The following is an 18,235-nucleotide window of genomic DNA, read 5'->3' as shown; positions in this document are numbered from 1 at the left end:
AAGGATTTGAGGACTTGTTACAGTCATCCGAAATAATTTCAAAAGCCAGTGTTCAAAAATTCTCTCCTCATTTCTAACTATATTTTTAGCTTGCTTTTGGTGTTTGTTTGTTGTTGTTTTTTTTTTCTTTTTAATAGCTCTCCCAATCCTCTCCTTACAGAGCCAGCTATACTGTTACAAGCCACCTATTTATTGCTCATACAACTCTTTACATCCCCATATAACTACATTGCCCTCAGATGAGCATTAAATGATACGAGCTTCGAGCTACAGTTCGCCCATTCCTGAGCTGCAAAGCAGCACAATTATGCCAAAGGCAGCGATGCTAAGCACCCCTATGGAGAGCCCTCTGGGTCTCAGCTCTGTTCTCTGTGCCCCCTTTTACCCTTGGATGCTCCATCTCTCCTGCAGAACTGAAGGACGGGGTGCAGAGTAGGGGAATACGGACCTTCCAGTCCCCATATTTCAGGCTGCTTATATGCAACCACATTTCCTCACATATAACGAGTTTAAATGGACAGAAATCAGACATGAGAGAATAATTATCAGGCATACTCCCAAAACTACCACTCTCCCTTATGCTCTCCAATACTTAGCTTATATATAGATCAGAAATATGTTTTCATTGTATTTTGTTATATTCCCTAAAATAGCCCACTGAGAAAAAGCAATCAAAGGCAACTAAACTCATTTAAGTCTACAGTGATGCAGGAATGGGATCATTACCTATGCTGCCATTAGCCCACACACCTTAATTACTCTACATTTCATAGTTTCTGCAGCCTTCCTACAAATATCCATTATTGTTAATGATGGCTGCAACACCAAACCCAGACCTTCTTGGTCACTTGTGTCACAATTACAGTCAACTACCCCACTCATAGGCAAAGCTATGTAATCAGTTGGCCTTTTAGCACTACTTACCCTTAAATTCTCCCACGGGCCTGCTGCTTTACTGCTTACATACGTGCATTGGACACCGCTCAACTTCTACTTCTCTAAGTCCCATAAAAAGAGAGGTGTACAAGCTTGTCGCTGCCTTAAGAAAAGCTCCAAGACACGAAAGGTTCAAGTTTTCCTATTTCAGATTCTGAATTCAAATGTGCAGGTGTGTCCCCTGGCAAAGGTGATGTTAGAAATAGAGCTGAGATCTCAATTTAAGAGTCACAGGCTCCTAAGTTAAGCTAAGTATCAGCCTTATTCCTTTTCATGAATTCAAGCATCCACTCTAGCTGCACGATCTACCACAGGTATTAAACCTAAGTCCAGTATACAAACAGCTTTCTCCAGAGTCAATGACAAGGCAGAATATGTCAAACAACATATAACTGAAGGCTGGCTGGCTAACATCACAGCTGGTCACTGTGCAGATACAAAATCTCCACCAGGCCCAAGATTTCCAGTGCACAGTACGTTCTGACTACCCTGCAACAGGTCCTGCCGTATGCCCTGAAAGTAAGCACACTTTTTTCTCACCTTTCTGGGGTATATATTTGTTATTGCTGGCACTGAGGTTAAAACAGCTCACATGTTTTCATGGCAGTTTATGAAACAGTTTCACATGGCATTTATTTATTAAATATGCATTCATTTTCCTTGTCAAGAAAATTGGCAAGCATAGAATTAGTTAAACGCCAGAACAGCTGGTACTGTAACTCCATCAGAGTTGGGCAGCAGTTTTCCATGGGCATGAAACTTCTTAATCAGACACCTAAGTATTGTGAGAGACCTTTTAGGTCTGCCACTCCGCAGACTAAGAATGAGCGACAATACATGTACCTAACACATCAATTTGCCACTTCAGATGTCAACTCCCAACTTCAGATGCTAATCCATCAGAGTAAAAATATATGGGAAGCAGTCTGATATAGATGCCTACCAGAATTATCCTGGGATATGTAAAGAAAGAGGGTATCTCATCAAAGTCTGAACCAGCAATCCTAACCATGGGCTACAAAGCTTTACCAGCAGAAGATGCTTTTACTGTGGCAGACAGCTATAACCACTCTAAATAGTACAGCAGAAATGACATCCTTGTAAGCCAGATCTGCTTGCAGAGCCTGAATAAATCTGATGGGAGGAAGATTATTGCACTGTGCTATAAGACAGTGAACAAGGTAGCAGTTCACGCCTGCTGTGCATTCTCAGGGAGAGAAAAACAGGTCCATTAGCAAGTATGCCAGTCACAACACAGCCTCTGCCTTTAAGTGCAAGTCAGACAAACCCAAACTGAAAACTCACGTGTTGGAAGAAGGGATAAGAACTGGGATGCTTCTTTCCTCATTGGTTTTTCTCTCCTCTGCTGCCAATTTTAAAGAAGTAGTGGGTCTTTTGCAGGAGCACAGAGAAGTTTTTATTCTTCTTGGAAATCAGTGGCCACAGCCCAAGTGCCTCATAGTTTTTCCCAGCACCCACTGAAACATCACTCCTCAGGTTGCTAATTTAATTACACTGATGTTCCACAAAGACAAACCTGCACGAGCCCCAAAAGGGGACCACGCTTCACATGGAAAACCATGTGAAGTACCTGATATCAAAACACCTCCATTGCTACAGAATTCATACACCAAGTCCCAGCTCCCCACTGTGCTATGCTGCATCTGTCCCAGTCGCACTAGTAAATCTGGCCAAATGAAACTCTTGTATACAAAGAACAAAGAAAGTTGGGGCAGTGAACCAAGGGTTCAAATCCATAAGATGAAGAGGTGATGCAGTAATGTACTCACAAAGAACCATCTACTTCTCTGATTTAATTCAGAGCCAGCTTGTTTTCAATACATTGAAAATGGGTGCTACATGGACCCAACGGTGCCTCAAGTCACACTTCAAGTGATGTTGGTTTTTAAATATCTAGTTGATTCATGCTGACTGGACTGAAAGTGCTGCTCTGCTAACTAACGATCCTAGAGAAAGGTGGGTGTTTGTAGAGAAAATGCCATATAATATTTAACAAAAACCTTCAACTTCGACCTTCTGGTGCAATTTACTCTACAATTCCAGACTATCCAAAAAGTGTTTTCTTATCTAAGAAAACTGCTTAGCCAAGCAAACCCCTTGCTTCAGGTTCAGACAAATCTCAGTCAGATCAGTTTGACATGCCTAGGTAAACCCTGTTATCTACAGCAAGCTATCTCTAGGCATGCCAAAACATCTCTTAGACCACAGTAGCTCCCTGCTAGCAGTTACTGTTACCTTGACGCTCAACAACCTGGTACCACTCCTCCAGAAACTCCAGTGATCAGCAGACACTTTGCAAAACTCTGATCTGCCTTTCAAAGTCTTCACCACTTTGCAAGCTGTCAAAATTCTTGTCATCTTGATAGTTGAAGTGTAGAGTTTAAAAAAAAAAAAAAACAAGTCAAAGCCAAAATCCACTTGTACGTGTTTCTTCAAGATACGGCATAGGCAATAGACTCTTGCAGATAACAGAAGAAGAGGACATGCAGCAGGTGTGCTGGACTGACTGTACAGCACTGCCCTATACCCTCCCATGTATTCTGCCATTAAAAGTCTCTGGTGCAGCCCCACCTTTCTCCCGCCCCTCCTTGAAGGGGTGCTTGCTTAGGAACCCTTGCAACACTTTTCTTCAGGTTAGTCCCTGAGCAATGCATACAAGTTGCACCACAGGCCAGATGCTAGCTTTACTTACTAGAAGACATCAGAGCTTGCTGAGAAACTGCACCTACAGCAAGGAAAACAATCCTCACTGAAACAAATATTTCCAATAAGTGACAAAGAACTGCACTGCTTCTTCTCCTAACAGCATGTGATCTGTGCAAATAGTCTATTCACAGTGTGCTTTCCAGTACTCTCCAATGCATAAACTGGGATCCACCTGACAGCGAGAGGGACAGCCTGTAACTGACTATGTAACTTATTCCCATATTAGAAGATGGAAAGTGGAAGGACTAAACTGAGCAGAAAGCTGCAGACTTTCTATTCTGCGTTTGGAGAACACAGTCACTAGCAGTCCCAGCACAGCTCCCAAAGTGCCATCCCTTCCCAGGGAAAAGGCCATCAATAAGAAAAATAAACTGCTGCAAAAGGAAAAGCATCTTTTGGCAAAATTTCAATGGACAACAGCAGAAATAAGATAAAATGTTCCATATGCCATCTCCTACTCGGCTACAGATCTTGGTAACTACCACCCATTTCATAGACACATACTACTTGACAGGATTAAGGCAATTTTTTTTATTATTATTTTTTTTAATTACTGACAGAAACAACTAGGATTTCTTCGTATCCAGTAGTTTGACATTAGTCTGAGCTGATGGCAGTATCATGTGCAAGTACTTCCTGCACAGCTTATTACAGCACCAAGTTGAATCATAATGCCCATAATAGAAAAAGGGACAAGAGTATGGGCGCCCTCTGTGATAAGAGCTAATTTGAGACTTGGCTTAGAAAGGTACGGGGAAGGCCTGAACTCAACAATGGAAAGAAAGATGGACAGAGAGAGCATGGAACACAGACTGAGTGTAGAGAACTTCACAGCTTTAGCAAGAGCTTTATAAGCACGTAGAGTTGAGAGAAGCAGGTCAGCTTTGTTCCCTAGTAACTAGAGGGTGCTTTAGGGGAAAGGCATAATCATTCTTCTTATACCCAATAATCATTCTGACTCATAGACAAAGCTTGAGAAAGAGGGGAAAAAAAAATACAAGAAACTGGGAAATGTATTATTGGTAGCTACTCCTCTCCTTGTTTGAATCTAGCTGGTACTGCTCCACGTTGGAGATTCATCAGAGACGGGATGTACAAAAAAAAAAAACAAACAAAGTAAGCAAATTGTAAGTGAATGGACTGCAAAGATCTACACCTTGTACTAGAAAGGTTGTCTTAATATACAAATGCATTCAAATGCATTCACGCGTGCAATTCAGAAGCCAGTTTTCTCCCAAAGTTGCTATTCACATTACATCGTCTTTATACTGCGACAAAACTTCTATTATGGATATATTGAAGGGCAAATTCTGCACTCTATCTACCTCTACCAACAGCAGTGATGTCACTTTGTGCCCTAGATATACATGTATTTGAAAAGAATCAATCCACAGTGCTAATTTAACTACCCTTGCTGCTAATTCCTAACTCCATCCTTTCACCACATGAATTTTAATGTGGCTGCAGAATGAGGCAGATAGATCCAGCTACAGACACATAGAAGAAATAAAAAGGAGACACTTTTGATCTGACTCTAAGGCCAGCAAACGTAATGGGTGTTCCCAACAGAAGCCTCATTTCCAAAAAGCCTGTCCACATAAAAACAAGCCTTCAGTGGTTTGGACAGACATTAAATGTGCGCTGCGTTTAACAAATAAATACCTTCAGTAGAGGTAGAGTCAATAAGAAATAGTGAAATCAATGAGGAAAAAGATACCAAACACAGAAGAATGAAGAAACACAGAGACCAATGGTTTCATAGAAATGCACTCACACTTAAAACTTGCCTGTCTGTACATTATTTGCATGTGTAAAGTCCCTTCAGGAAATTAAGCTTGGGCAGGCACTCTGGAAGAAGGATACATACTAGAGAAACTGGGAATGTAAAGCCACGAAGGCAGATGATCACTCAGACAAGAGCAGCCTCAAGTAGTGGGAAATAAAGAAGTACACACAAGTTATGCGTCCTAACCTTCAGCATAAATATTTAGAAAAAGGCAGACAGCATTTTGTTTCAAATTCATTTATACTATATCCTACACAGACAGGGAACAAGGCAAGGAGAGGGAAGAGCTCATTAAAATGAAGAGCTTTTTCTGTTTACAAATGAAATTCATCATACAGCACCACTGTACCATAAAATCAAACGGAATCAGTGGTCTGTGGCTTTGTGAATCCCCAGGGCTCGGATATTCAGAGAAAGCTAAGCGCCTACATTTTTCAAAGGCTTAAAACAAATCACTTAATTTTCAGATAAGAAGTTCTCAGAGAGCACTTGAGGTCCAACTTAGGTGCCCCTGGATTGGCACTGAAGCCACTCATCATAGTTGCAAAGCTCTGCTATAAGCAGGACATGCAGAACTTCCATGTTGGATGCATTCACTTCCTGGAGAGCAGCACGTGACTGATAAAGGAAAGGGGGAGAACTGCTCACCTATCAAGACTAAACACACCCCCATGGGAAGGGAATATATGCTGCAAAGCTGTAGCTGCAGGACAGCAGATCACGTTAGATCTGGGATCATAGCAGCAGATGTTGACAAAGGAAAGCTGGATTTGTTTGCCCTGCATGATTTCACTCACACCCACGACAGGACATCACACGCTCTGCCTTTAGCACTGTTTTGTCCCATGCACAGCTCACGGTCACAACTCTATGGGCAAACTCAACATGGAGGCAATGCTCACACCTTGAGTACCAATGCTAGCCATTTCCAACTCCTCTGCTTCACAGAAGACAAGCATACCCAAGCCTCACAGCAGCCCAAGTGATCTGACCTTGACCACATCATTGTAGTGTCTGGGAGTAAACCCATGAGCAGGAAAGCAGCAATACACCTCTGCACAGCTACCACTGCTCCCTAAACTACATTCCTTGTTACCTGCAGGGACAGCCTAGTGCTTTCCTCAAGAAGAACTCAAAAAGTTCTCCAAATACATGGAAATTCTTAACAATTCTTAATGCTGAAAGGACACATTTGGACTACAATTCTGAAAATGGAGATAGGATAATTTCATGAAGTTCTGAATTTTGTGCTCCTTCTCAAATCCATGAGAAAAGGTAAAAAATAAAATAAAATGCAGAGATTATCAAGATTGCCTGTTACAACTATCACATTCTCTCCATCTAATCTTAGCATTATTCAGCTGCCTTTGCAGATTCCAGTAACAGATCTATATACCCCTATCAACTTCTAAAGTTACTGCAGGAAAATGACTGTCATTTTCAATTTCTCTGTACAAAAGAAAAACAACAACAAAACACATGACTAGTTCTGTTCTCACTTGAAAGGCAAGAAATAGAGCCAATTTGTGGGCATGCCGGTCCAGATCCATGCCAGTTAAAGTCCCAAGTAACTGCTCTTCAACTCAGCTGAGCTTCAATAGCATAAACCCCCCTGGACTGGGACCAGTGTAATAAGCAGTCCAGAGAAATTGCTTGGACTCTCCTCACAGCTGATAAGTTTTTTTCCAAGTGCCTTTCAGACATCTTTGGAAATCAGTCCTGCCATCTGGCAGGCTGTATGTCATTTCTGACCACCATGTCTTGCTCTGAATAAAACATGCTCCAAAAATATTGAGTGGAAAAGCAAAGTAATTGATGATGCCAGCAAGAACAAAATTCTCCATTGCCACAGGGAAATAGACAAACACACTCCTTCTTCCCCTCAGCCAGCAGAAGAATCTTCGAAGTGACTTGGAAATGCTGCCTTCCATTCCAAAATAAAGTCCACTTGCTTCTCAAGGAACGTAGAGGAAGCATCAAAAGCATGTGAATTATGCTAAGATTTCCCAAACCTCTTCAACATCTTTACCAGTGATCTGAATAGTGGGATTGAGTACCCCCTCCGCAAGTTTGCTGATGACACCAAGCTGAGCTGATATGACAGAAGGAAGGGATCCTATGCAGAGGGACCTGGCAGGCTTGAGAAGTCCATGCACGGACCTAACGAGGTTCAATAAGGCCAAGTGCAAAGTGATGCACTTGGGTCAGGGCAATCCCAGGTACATGCACAGACTGGGAGAACAACAACTTGAGAGCAGCCCTGCAGAGAAGGGCTTGGGAGTGTTCATCCCTGGAAATGCTCAAGGCCAGGTTGGCTGGGGCCCTGGGCAGTCTGATCTGGTGGGTGGCAACCAGCCCGTGGCAGGTGGGTTGGAACTGGATCATCTCTAAAGGTCTGTTCCAAACCAAGGCAATCTAAGATGATTTTATGATTTTCTAATCAGGAGTTTATCAAACAAGATAAGCACTATGAATGTAACAGTAAGTTTAAGGTAAGTAACAATTTCTGTCCACAGCACACTGCTAACAGCTCTATTAAATCAGAGAACATCACTTATTATTTTTGGTATAGACAGAGGAGGAATAAACTAGAATTGTCTTGTTTGTGTGCAAATGAACTAACAGCATCCCTGCATTCCCATCACCTGTTCCTCTTGGATTGCTGCAGGAGAGAAAGTGTGCTCAGTTACACTTGCAGATCTGGTACTTTGAGCCAATCTCAAATCAAATGAAGCATTTCAAGCAAAATCCACAATACTTAAAAAACACTTTGACTGCAATGCAAAGTATGACAAGCCAAGAATTTTAAAATTTAGACTGATGTATGGAGATAAGCTGAAGGGAGTAAGAATCAAGTACATACCTCATCCTTTGGCTTTCCCCCCACCATAGTTCTGCCTATTTTAAAAGGAGATCTGAGGAAAGCTATATTTTATATTTTAATAGGAAAAGTTCATGGTAGATCAAAAGACAATCTTCAGATCTGGGAGCTTGTATAATCAATGGATATATAGATGGTATGGTATATCCAGGAGCTTGGCTAATAGAATTGTTATATTGGAGTAAGGAAAGAAAGTCACTCACCATATCCTGGGCTCACAAGATGGACTCCAGTGGAACAGATCTCCAGAGAGATCCTTCCGCACTGGCAGTCAGCTCTTAAATGGGTCTAGGATTGTTGCAGCCAGGCTCCATCCCTTCCTGCAGCACAGGTGAATTGTCTTCACCTGTGCTCCCAGGGCTGACTCATTGCTCACCTCAGGTGGTCAATCAGAGGTTCAGGCCGTGATTCAGCAGCCCCATACACTGCTGCATTCTGATTCATCCTTATTGACTCACATAATTGTACATCCTGTCATTTTTCCTTTATTTTAAAGTCCAGCCAAACAATATCAGCTCATTATTAGAGAACTTCAGCCCTCAAATAAGAAGCAAAAATGGTTTGTAGATGTGATAAAGAATTTCAAGATATGCTACTGACTTCAGCACAGGAGATAAATAAAAAAGATACATTTCAAATGATTGCAAATTGAAGCCTTGCCAGACTGGTGGAAACAGCAGGTCTGCTGCATGCACACATGCTTCAAAGGCAAGCGTGGCATTATTCTGCACTTGGGAATTCCCATCACATGAATCATGCTGCACATCCAGAGACATGAGTGGGAAAGTTCATGAAAGCTAGCAGAACAATACACGCAGGTTAGTGCACCCCAGTTTTGGGGAATGGCTAATCCATTCTGCAACACCTGGAACCTGACAGCTCCTGAGAACTAGTGCTCTGACAGAGGAAAGCTGCACATAAATGAAATTAAAAAGATCCAAGTCTGTCTGTAGCAATTTCTCTTCCATTTTAGTCTCAGTCACGTTTTGTGTAAAGAGGACACAAAAGTCAAGTCTGCATGGTCTTTAATTGTTTCAGAGTGCCTTCGTGCAGTTTGAAAATTGATAACCACTGTCTTCACTTGTCTTACTGAGAAGCCAAATAAACCTTATTAAAAATCCACCTGCTCGATTACTCAGATATAGAGAGATTGATAGCAATTCAAAAAGCCAAACATTGCCGATTGCTGACCTTCATTTTACACGTTATTCTACCATTGACCTGAATACATTTGGGCAAACTTGAATCACACATCTCCAGTTTCAGTAAGGCAAGAATGGGTTTGACAATAGCTCAGATAACCTAGGACTGGCACTAAGTATATTCTACACTCATCCACAAGGCCACTCTCTAATTTCCTTATGCTGACCATTTTATCCAGCAGAGAGTTTGAGAAAATCTGCACTGTCCAGTTCTGAGTGTCACTGAGAAAGGCCTTCCTGTTGAACAACAACAACAAATAGCAACCGAATAACGTGGTTGAGAGATCACTGTTAGGGAGAACACCTGGAAGAATCTCTCAGCCATCATAATGATAGCAAGTTCACACAGATCTGTTGGATGATCAGAGTTTAATTTTTCTTTGCCTTTTTACATCTTCACACTCATTTATGTTTCACTCTCTGTGCTTTCTAGCCAAAAATAGCTAAATATTGAGAGAATATAAGAGCAGTTTTCCTGCTTCCAAAGACACCAAAGCAAAGATTGTGCTGACAGCTCTAAGTGGCTTGCACAGCTCTGCTTGAAAAGCAGCCCAATTAACAAACATCTTTACACCTTTTCCCCTTGTTTCTATGTTCCTTCCTACTTGCTTCTTCTTCCTGCACGGACAGATTCTGACTGCCCACTTCTGCTGACTATACCAGGCACTAGAAATGGCAGGAAGCATGCTGCTGAAGCATGACTGTGTAATGCAGAAGGGAATGCTCAGTATGAAAAAGAGTGCGAAATCTGGGTATAATAGCATAAAGAAATCTTGTTCCTAAGTCCCAGTCCTGCAGTCCTCATAGAGAAAAACATGAATGCCTTGTTGAAATAGAACTTACAGCTGAGTCTTGAGACAACTTCCATTAATGCAATCACAATATGCAATTATCCTTTCAATAAGATGCACAAACCTCCAGCTGGCAAGGGATTGGGATACAGCGCAGAATTTAGCCTTTTTCCCTCGTGGGTCTTTGGCTAACAAATGTCTCAGTCTGAAGAAAACACAGAGACATTCGTACTTGTGGATGCAAAGCAGTAACTTATATCTGGAAACTTCTTTCTAAATCTGATTGGACATCACTTTTTGTTCAGGAGTTCAAACAGTTTTAAACAGAGTTGTCCAAAATCTGGTCTTAATTAAAACTGCAAGCAGTTATTTGATATTAGATATTAGATAAATATTTGATATTAGATATTAGATAAATGTTTTAAAGTAAGTATTTGGAAGAAGTTCTTTACTGTGGGGGTGGTGAGACACTAGAACAGGTTGCCCTGTGAGGCTGTGGATGCTCCCCCTCCCTGGAAGCATCCAAGGCCAGGCTGGATGGGGCTGTGAGCAACCTGGTGTGGTGGGAGGTGTCCCTGCCTACAGCAGGGGGTTGGAACTAGATGACCTTAATGTCCCTTTCAACCCAAACCATTCTATCATTCTATGAAATGTAATCTCACCTTTTAAATGAAATTTTTCCTTACATTTTTTGTTTTGAAAACAGAAACCAGAAGGCAAATTTCAGTTAAGAAATAAATGAAAACTTTTGCCCTGCAACTGTCTCCTTTAACACCCCATATGGTACTTTGAAACAATATTAAGACTTCTGCTTTTGTAAAAGGAAAAAATACTGTAACAAAATAATTGAAAAATCTCAAACCAAGGTCACATCAAAGACAAAAGGAGTGGGAGACAAATTTCTTGTTAACTCTGCCCACTGTGGCACCTCCCTACTTAACCAAACGTTGTGTATAAGCTGTGACCAAGACAGCCTTTTGGCCAGTGAGGTTTATATAATGCCTGATGAGAAGACTGTTATATCTATTCCCAGGTTAGAGAAAATCCATTTTCAAGGAGATTAAACTTCTTTCAGGCTTGAGCAGCTCAGGGTGTGCTGATCTGCTGTCTGAAATACGGAGTCTGTGCTTCACCCAAACTTAACAAAGATAAGGCTCTTATCTTCAGCGAAAGAAAAAGAATCAAAGTCTTGAAAAATGGGTCGAATTCCATTGCCACTGGGATTAGCAGCTCCTCTTAGATCAGCTGACTTGGAGAAAATAGAGAAAAACCTGTGCCATATCTGAGAGAGACTGACATTATCCCAAAAGGCCAACTTCAGAAAACCCTTACTTGGCTAAAACTGAACGTAGCCAGAAGAGCCAAAGTGGCTTTAGGAAATAAAAGCAAATCAGAAGGGCTACATAAACAGTCTCTCCTATGCTACACATCCTTTACACAGTTTAAAAATAGCATGACCTTACAGTGCAAGAATAGCTACATTTGCTGAGGATGATTCTCATTATATTTGCTTCCTTCTGTGGCAGCGCTATCATGGCTGAATATGTGATAGATTATCACACCCCAGTGTTTGCTCTAACAAAGGAAAACAAAACTGCCTTGCCATTGATTAGACTACAGATACATAGATTTCTATCTAGAACGAAGGCTGCAACATAAACGGTCCCTGAGCTTCTAATTTATGCACACACCCCCATGCTTTCCTCGTGTATGTGCATGAACACAAGCACGTGCTGTGTTTACTAGACAGTTGTGTCATTTTGCTCTGTCACAGTACTTGTTTTTTCCCCAGTTAGATGCAACTTCAAAGAAACCAAAGCATTGACAAATTTTTTTGGATCCAGTGGATCCAACCACACAGTAGGCATCTGCAGATCTGTGGCCTCAGATCTATGAGTAAGGGGATCCAAAAGCAAAGTCAGGAATTGAGGAGAGCGAGCAAGCATCCTTCAGATGAGATAAGCAACACAATAATGAATATGTTACAGACATACATGGCCTGGAACAACAGGTCCTCACAGCTAGGCACTGTAACATTCAACTCACAGTGACTGCAACTGGTAGGACAGTGGGGGACAGTTATATTACCACCTGTAAGTAAAAATAACAAAAAGTAACAAAACCAGAAGCTCGCTGCTCCAGAGTGTATTAATGGGCCAAGCCTACAGCTAGGCTCGGGAAAAAAGCAGCTCCAATGGAACAGTGGAATGTATGATCAGTCTCAGTGATTAGTTGATGGGCTACATACACCTTGCATACTCGTGAAAAGCATCATCTCACAGCCTTATTCAACCTGACTTGTCCTAAGCAGAAGATACTGTGCTAATAACAGGCTTTTACTACAACAAATGACGTATCGGAAAATTTCCCACAAAATTTCTTCCCAAACTTCAAAAGCTTAATGAATTAATTTTCCCTTTGGAATATTTACAATGACTTTTTGGAAAGGAAATGCACAGCATTTCTCTCCAGTTCAGGTTTGTTTTTCTTTTTACCCTTTAGCACCCTTTCTTGCAGTGCTGGATGTTCCTGGCTCTGGTGGGAGGGGAAGCTAATATTTCATAGGTATTACTTCACATGGCCTTGGCCTCTCACCTCATATACAGCACCACTGATCAATCAGCATTTTTGTTGTTGTTTCACACCTGGTGCTCCAGATAGGAAGGATTTGCAGAACAGAGGGTTTTCTTTCATTAGTCTGTGTTTTTTTTTTTCTTTTTACTGCTACTTTTTTGTCCTCTTCCTGTGGTTACTCAGGGGGTCAGGAGGATTAAAAGCTTCACACACCGCACACACGACCATGCATTGAAGCACCTGCTTTGACTTACAGATGGACATGCCACTAGGCAGGTGTACTTGCTTGAGGATGGCTCTCTCTCCTTAAAGAGGACAGCAAACTCCTGCTATACAGATCTATAATGTCATTTAGCTCGGAAGGGGAAAGGGAATGTGATTCTGAACATTCATGAAGCACTTTTTAGACAGGAGACCAATGAGATTTGAAAAAATAACTGATGCTCTCAAGTAAGTTTTCAGAACTTTAACCCAAGAACTCCATTTCTGCCTACTGAGCTAGCATCTTTGTAATAGCATGGAAATTTAAAGAGCAAGGGAATTAACTGTAAGACTCACTGTGCTCCACGGAGCTGGGAGACACCTTATCTACATGATGGTTCTACTACCATTCTGACCCATCAATACAAGCGTTTACACTAGCATTTTCCTTAGCAAAAACCCCAGATTGGGCTTTTCCTCATGAAGACCAGTTAGCTAAGGGAGAGTATATGCTTTTAGGCAACAGCTTTTATTGCACACCTATAAAGAGGACACAAAGCCCTAGCAGATGTGGGAGTGGGACCAGCACTGAAGGTTTCAGGTAGGGTTGCACTAGCCCAAAAAAATCCCAAGCTAAGTACTGTCCACAGTGAGGAAGCTTATCAAGAGAAAACTTTGTGAAAAAGCTTTGCTAAACTCTTCCAAGCAGTGCAGAAAGCTTAAGGGAACAGTGCTACAACTTGCTGCTGTCTGAGCCTTATACAGTTTGTCTCTGAGCAGCAAGAAGTTGCAGGAACAGAAAGCACCATTTGAACTAAGCACATACTACTAAGAAATGATACAGGGGAAAGACCACATCAGCTGATAGGCAGCATGGATGGCAATGTCATTAGCAACTGCAAATGAGTGCTTTACACAAGTGCTACCTCTTTCCTATTCCAGTCAGGGAGACAGCCAGCTGTGCACTCTAGAAATCACATTTAACCTTTCCAGACAACATAATTCTTCCTCTCATCCCCTTCCCCACAATCCTCATGCAGCTGCAGCACCCTCAAGAGTATGTTCTGAAGAATCTGCAAGGTGGATTTAGGCAGCGTGGGTCTGATTTCCAGCATCAGCAGAAATAACTGGTCTCAAGCCAGACCCAACACGACCTTGGAAAAGACCTAAGTTTTCAATTCTGCTGATGTGCACAAAGCTTCAAATCTCTCCATCCAGGTTCCTGGCTTCGTTCGAGCCCTGCTCCTCCCCTCACTCTTAGAACACCACCCCATCTTGGCAAAATGCATTTTGTCAGAACTCTGATCCTAACGCTACTACCTGTGAGATTCAGCAAGTAGAACAACAACAAGGGTATGTTCCAAACAAGCCTACTTCTAGTGCTTACCATAACCATCTCACTATGAGGTTCCCTCAACAGATACACTGAAATTTCATAGGCAGAAAGAGATTCAATACTTGGGTAGATGAAGCAGAAAAGTCTGAAGCTCCTGCTGTTTCAACAGCAGAAGTTCACAGAAGAGGAAGATTTTGGAAGCAACATGGAGCACGTTGTTTAAGCACCAGCATTAGCTATGAATATACCTGTAGGTCAACCCTTAGATTGCTTTCTGCAGCTAATTCTGCCCTTTCCAGGGCAAGGTTTCCACAAAATGCAGCTAAAGATGCACTAAATCTCTCTTCACACGACTAACTTCCTTCAGTTAGGATCACATCCATTTTGAAACATTACCAGAGTTCTCCAGTAAGGTCTCTAACAACAATTTCATCCATCCTGCCAGTCACCTAATGGGTTCAAAATTCATCCAGCATTAAGGCTCACAACAGAAGCTCATGACCTGCAGGCTTGGGCACAGCATTACCTTCAACAAGGTGAAATAACATCTGCTTTTAATTTTTTTACTTCCACTTCTGGCTTGGGCCTGCCAGCAAAGGACCTTGTTATTGTATCTTCAGTTATTCAAAACAGAAACAGTATCAACCAAAGTAGTCAAGTAAACAAGTGATAATCTGCAGAAGCACTTACAGTTTAAGTGTCAACGATCTGCAGGCTGCTGTTCCCTGAATCCAAGGGCCTACTTTGGGAAGAGTCCCTCCACGTACATCAGGTTTCTCCTTGTTTGCTTGCTGTTTTGAAAATGCCTCTGGAAAGGATGCAGAAATTATGAAGGTGTTAACTGCAGACCAGAGTCCAAGAAGAGAAACAGCTCCAGTATTACACGTACACCTACACTACAAGCAATGCATTTCTCTTCCATTCATCTGCATCTTAAGAGAAGTCACAAGAGAGAAAACTGGCATGTGAGGTTGGAAGCCATGAGGTTGGAAACTTAACAAGGAAACCAGCCCCTTGTTTCAAGCAGCATTAGGAGTTGGCAAAATATTTTCAATCTTTAACAAATTATCTTTAAAAAGAAAACACACTTTGAAAACAAAAACATGGCAAAATAGATAAAAAACAAGGAGAACAAGAACTCTAGCACACAGGAAGCTCTGATCTTGCATTCCAGGCAGTAACCCATTGTGAGATGTCACTGTCTGGGGAAGAAAACACGGTCCTACACCCTGGCACTGCCAGCATGCCTTGTGTCAGCCAGCTGCAGTGGCTCCATGCCAGCTGGAAACACTCCTCCCTACAAAAGCCTCAGCACAGCAGCTCACTTTTCACAGGGAGAAAAACCACGCAGGATTATGGACACATCTGTGGGATGACAATGCTCTCCAAGGCCAGCTGCACACCCAAACTGGCATTTCCACAGTGTTTTGTCCAGGGAAAGCTCCTTCCCTGCAGAGAGCCTGCCTCAACAGAGCTTTATGAGGGTCACCTGGGAAAAGCTCTTCCTATCTCCTTTATTTCTGTGCTGTGTATAAAAGGCAGCAGTGCACAGAGCAGCAACCAGCCCAGCATTGAGCTGAGGAAGAGGATCCGCGCTGTGCCAGAGATCCTCACCAGCCACTAAGACAAGTTACCATAGTTTCTAGCATGCTTACCATAATGACTTGTTAATGCTCCAGCCCTGTAAAAGCAGCAAGACAATTACACCTGTCAGAAAGGACAAACCAACCACCTCCAGCCTCTATGATGAAAGCAACTCCAAGCCCAGCTTCTCTGCAAGCAGCACTCAGCAATAGCTGGGACACACCACACACTAGAAAGTCTTTGTAAAGAAGGAAATATTATGAACCATGAGAAAAAAAGTTCAATAGAAGTTCACAGCTTATTAGTCCCTCGAGTACACAAAAAGAGAAAGAAATCTATAGGAAATTAGATTGATTGTGTGGCACTACACATTTATGTGGGGGATTTTAAGTCATTTCTTTAGAAGCTGTCTCTGGAATTCTGTGTACTGACACTGCTAATTACAGCCATTACCAGCATAGAGACTGTTCAGCGATGCTAATGAATACACGGCTCTCCTAGGTGTGTGACTTACTGATGACCTGCAGGAAGGAAGAGCAGCTGCAAGAGCCTCTGTAAGCTACGGGAAGAGAAAACATTTGGGGCTGAAATTGAGGCACAGATTCTATCATAGCCAATCTCCGGGCAGCAGGAGACTTTGCACCACCTGCTTTGGCTTTGCATCAGATCAGGAATTTCTCCTCCCTCACCAGCTGCCTTCTCTTCAGGCCCTGAGGTCTGACAGCACTGGCCACAATATTCCTGAAACATACCAGTCAACCTTGTTTCCCTGAAGGAATAAGGTATCAGCTAATATCAGAGTCCACCAAATGAAACAGCTGGCTCCCCTCAGTGCTACTCAGAGACCTTAGATCACCTGTAAAGCCTAAATGTATTGTTCACTGTCATGAAGATCCCGCTCACTGCCACTTAAGCTGCTCACGTAGCTCAGCCAACAAGACAACAGTCATACTCGAGCACTGCACACCCTCCAGACGTGCAAAGGTGAACACGGGTGCAGACAGATGTCAAATACAGTCATGCTGAGCAATGAGCTACATCCATATTATCATTGGAGATCACATCCAATCCTGGCACTGAGCTCTAAAGACAGCATTAAAGAAGCAAGTGCCCTCTGCAGAACTGCTTTAATCATTACAGCAAAGCAAAAGAATCCTGACGTGATGTCAGCCCTGTCCAGAGATCAGAGTCTATTAAAATCGCAGCAAAACGTACTGTCTTCCAGATGTATTTTACACTGCCTTCACCACTCAAGCAGAGAGCTCGATCCTGTCTTCAGTAGCTTCCTTTCTTTGCTTCTGCCCACAAGAAGCCCTTACTGATCTCTTCTCATCCAGGTCTGCTCTCCAAACTCTCACTCCTCTCTTTACTAAGAAAGGAAGGATTTCCACACTAGCTGAAGGGTACATTGAGAGCTGATACCTTACAGTCTACAAAGAGGAGGAAGTGGCAAAATGTCACAGAGAACTGCAACAAGCATTTCCCACGAGCCCTGATGTACAGAACCTCTGATTACTACCTACAAAAGCAGCCACACGCTCCCTCGAAGCAGTGCGTTAGCTGCTTTCCCACTGCAAAGCCAGTCTCCTCCGATTTGCTGCTTGTGAGACAGGGGCATCTAGCGGTTGAGCCCTAAAAGAGCAGGGATGTGTCGGGAGCTTAAGGGAGACACTGCAGCTGCTGGCACAGAGACGCATCGTTACAAAGTTGTTAGCCTAGTAACTGCTCTACCCTGACTGAGCGCAAAATAGAAACACATAGCACGAGGGATACCCAAATCCTCTAATACCAGCTTTCTCGTATCAGAAACACAGCGTGCTAGCGAATGCATGCAGCAACAGTATCCAAACTCCCAGAAGCCTGGGCTCAGGAGCCTCCTCTGCGCAGCCTAGTGGTACTTTCTTCTTTAACAACCTGCCACAGCTTAACTACATGAATAATCTTCACTTTTGATGGCTGCTTCCAGTCATTTCAGCTGATGTGTACTGATGTTGAAAGCCAGTGTATCACCTTCTTCCATTAAGCTCGTGACAACATTCAAAGACCAGACAGGCACATATAAGAACTCTCTTTCCATGTTTCGTTTCCAGTCTGAACAGCCCTACTCTGACTACTTAATGCTTGTGCATAAGCCATGCTGCACGGCATATTTCTGATCTGATTAGTTCTCTAATTTGTACCTCTCCTAGCTTGGCCATGCTTTTGGGGATGAAATGT

General features: G+C 42.5%; 1 protein-coding gene across 5 annotated transcripts in view; it reads right to left on the bottom strand.

Moving 5' to 3' along the window:
* CPS1 (carbamoyl-phosphate synthase 1) overlaps positions 1–18,235 on the bottom strand; it is a 122,126-nt gene that overhangs the window by 82,915 nt on the left and 20,976 nt on the right. For 2 of the 5 annotated variants that reach the window (XM_085228842.1, XM_085228846.1), the window contains exons 2-3: positions 15,125–15,242; positions 3,193–3,315 (exon numbers count right to left, since the gene is read on the bottom strand). The exons of 1 other annotated variant lie outside the window; for it this stretch is intronic. In XM_085228842.1, coding sequence (XP_085084968.1) covers positions 3,193–3,315 — 123 coding nt within the window. In that variant the 5' untranslated portion in view covers positions 15,125–15,242. The remainder of the gene's footprint in view (positions 1–3,192; positions 3,316–15,124; positions 15,243–18,235) is intronic. 2 more of the 5 variants (XM_085228844.1, XM_019616913.2) reach the window with 1 other exon arrangement.

This window comes from Meleagris gallopavo, chromosome 7 (genome assembly GCF_905368555.1).
Source record: "Meleagris gallopavo chromosome 7, MGAL_WU_HG_1.1, whole genome shotgun sequence".
NCBI lineage: Eukaryota > Metazoa > Chordata > Aves > Galliformes > Phasianidae > Meleagris > Meleagris gallopavo.
This window is presented reverse-complemented; position numbering and strand designations above follow the sequence as displayed.